The 1,276-nt window shown below is 33.1% G+C and overlaps 1 protein-coding gene across 1 annotated transcript; it reads right to left on the bottom strand.

Annotated features, from left to right (window-relative positions):
- Positions 1–348: 348 nt before the first annotated feature.
- LOC137809033 (secreted RxLR effector protein 161-like) lies at positions 349–972 on the bottom strand. The gene has a single exon (XM_068610175.1). The coding sequence runs from the start codon at positions 970–972 to the stop codon at positions 349–351; it is 624 nt and encodes a 207-aa protein (XP_068466276.1).
- Positions 973–1,276: the final 304 nt, after the last annotated feature.

Raw genomic sequence — 1,276 nt, 5'->3', positions numbered from 1 at the left:
GTCAAAGGAAAAGAATTTGTTTCTCTTTCCTAGTCATAATTGTGATCCTGAACCAGAAAAACAACATGTTAAAACAAGTAACAACAGATTAAAATTGTACTGTTGTGAGCAACTAATGCTTATTATACCTAATTCATTTAACATAAAATTGAATATATCTTTAGCAAGAGGTTTTGTGAAAATATTAGCTAATTGTATTTCAGTTCCAATGAATTTTATTTCACAATTCCCATTGGCAATATGTTCACGTAGAAAATGATGTCTTATCTCAATGTGCTTAGTTCTAGAACGCATAACAAGATTTTTAGTCAAATTAATGGCATTGGTGTTGTCACATAGGATAGGTATTCAACGTAACATGATTCCAAAATCACTTAGATGTTGTTTTAACCATAAAGTTTGAGCACAACAACTTCCAACAACAATATATTTTGCCTTAGTTGTAGAAAGGGCAACACTTGCTTGTTTCTTGCAATACCAATAGATTAAGCTTGATCCAAGCATATGGCAGGTTCCACTTGTGTTTTTCTTGTCAATTTTGCAACCTACAAATTCATAATCTGAAAAACCAGTTAAATTTAGAGATACATTAAATGGATACTGAAGACCAACTTCTTTGGTTCCTTGTAAGTATTTCAGAATCCTTTTGGAAGCATTGAGGTGTGATTCCTTTGGAGCAGATTCGAACCTGGCACACATACATACAACAAAAATGATATTAGGTCCACTAGTTCTTAAGTACAACAAAGAACCTATTAAACCTTTATATCTGGTTTGATCAACAGGTTTTCCAGTAGGGTCTTGGTCAAGGTGACAAATTATAGAAATTGGTGTGTTGATTGCCTTGCATTGGTCCATCTCAAACTTTATCAGTAGGTCATTACAATATTTGGCTTGATTTATAAAAGTACCATCCTTTAGTTGTTTAACTTGTAGGCCAAGAAAGTAATTCAATTCCCCCATCATGGACATCTCGAATTCACTATTCATAACCTATACAAATGCTTCATATAACTCTTCATTTGTGGAATCGAAAATGATATCATCCACATAAACCATTGTCTAGGAGCTTGTTTAAGTCAATAGAGAGCCTTTTTTAGCTTGAATACATGGTTAGGAAACTTATGATCCTCAAAGCCTGGGGACTGTGAAACAAAAACTTCTTCATTTAAGTACCCATATAGGAAGGCACTCTTGATATCCATTTGAAATAATTTGAATCCTTTTATGTAAGAGAAAACAAAAAGAAGTATGACAACTTTAAGTCTTGCCACTA

This window comes from Phaseolus vulgaris, chromosome 2 (genome assembly GCF_000499845.2).
Source record: "Phaseolus vulgaris cultivar G19833 chromosome 2, P. vulgaris v2.0, whole genome shotgun sequence".
NCBI classification, from domain to species: domain Eukaryota; kingdom Viridiplantae; phylum Streptophyta; class Magnoliopsida; order Fabales; family Fabaceae; genus Phaseolus; species Phaseolus vulgaris.
The sequence above is the reverse complement of the archived record's forward strand: the minus strand, read 5'-3'. Positions and strand labels throughout refer to the sequence as shown.

Excerpts from the sequence above, each read along its gene's own strand:
- LOC137809033 (XM_068610175.1), bottom strand. The coding sequence starts at position 972 with ATGTCCATGATGGGGGAATTGAATTACTTTCTTGGCCTACAAGTTAAA.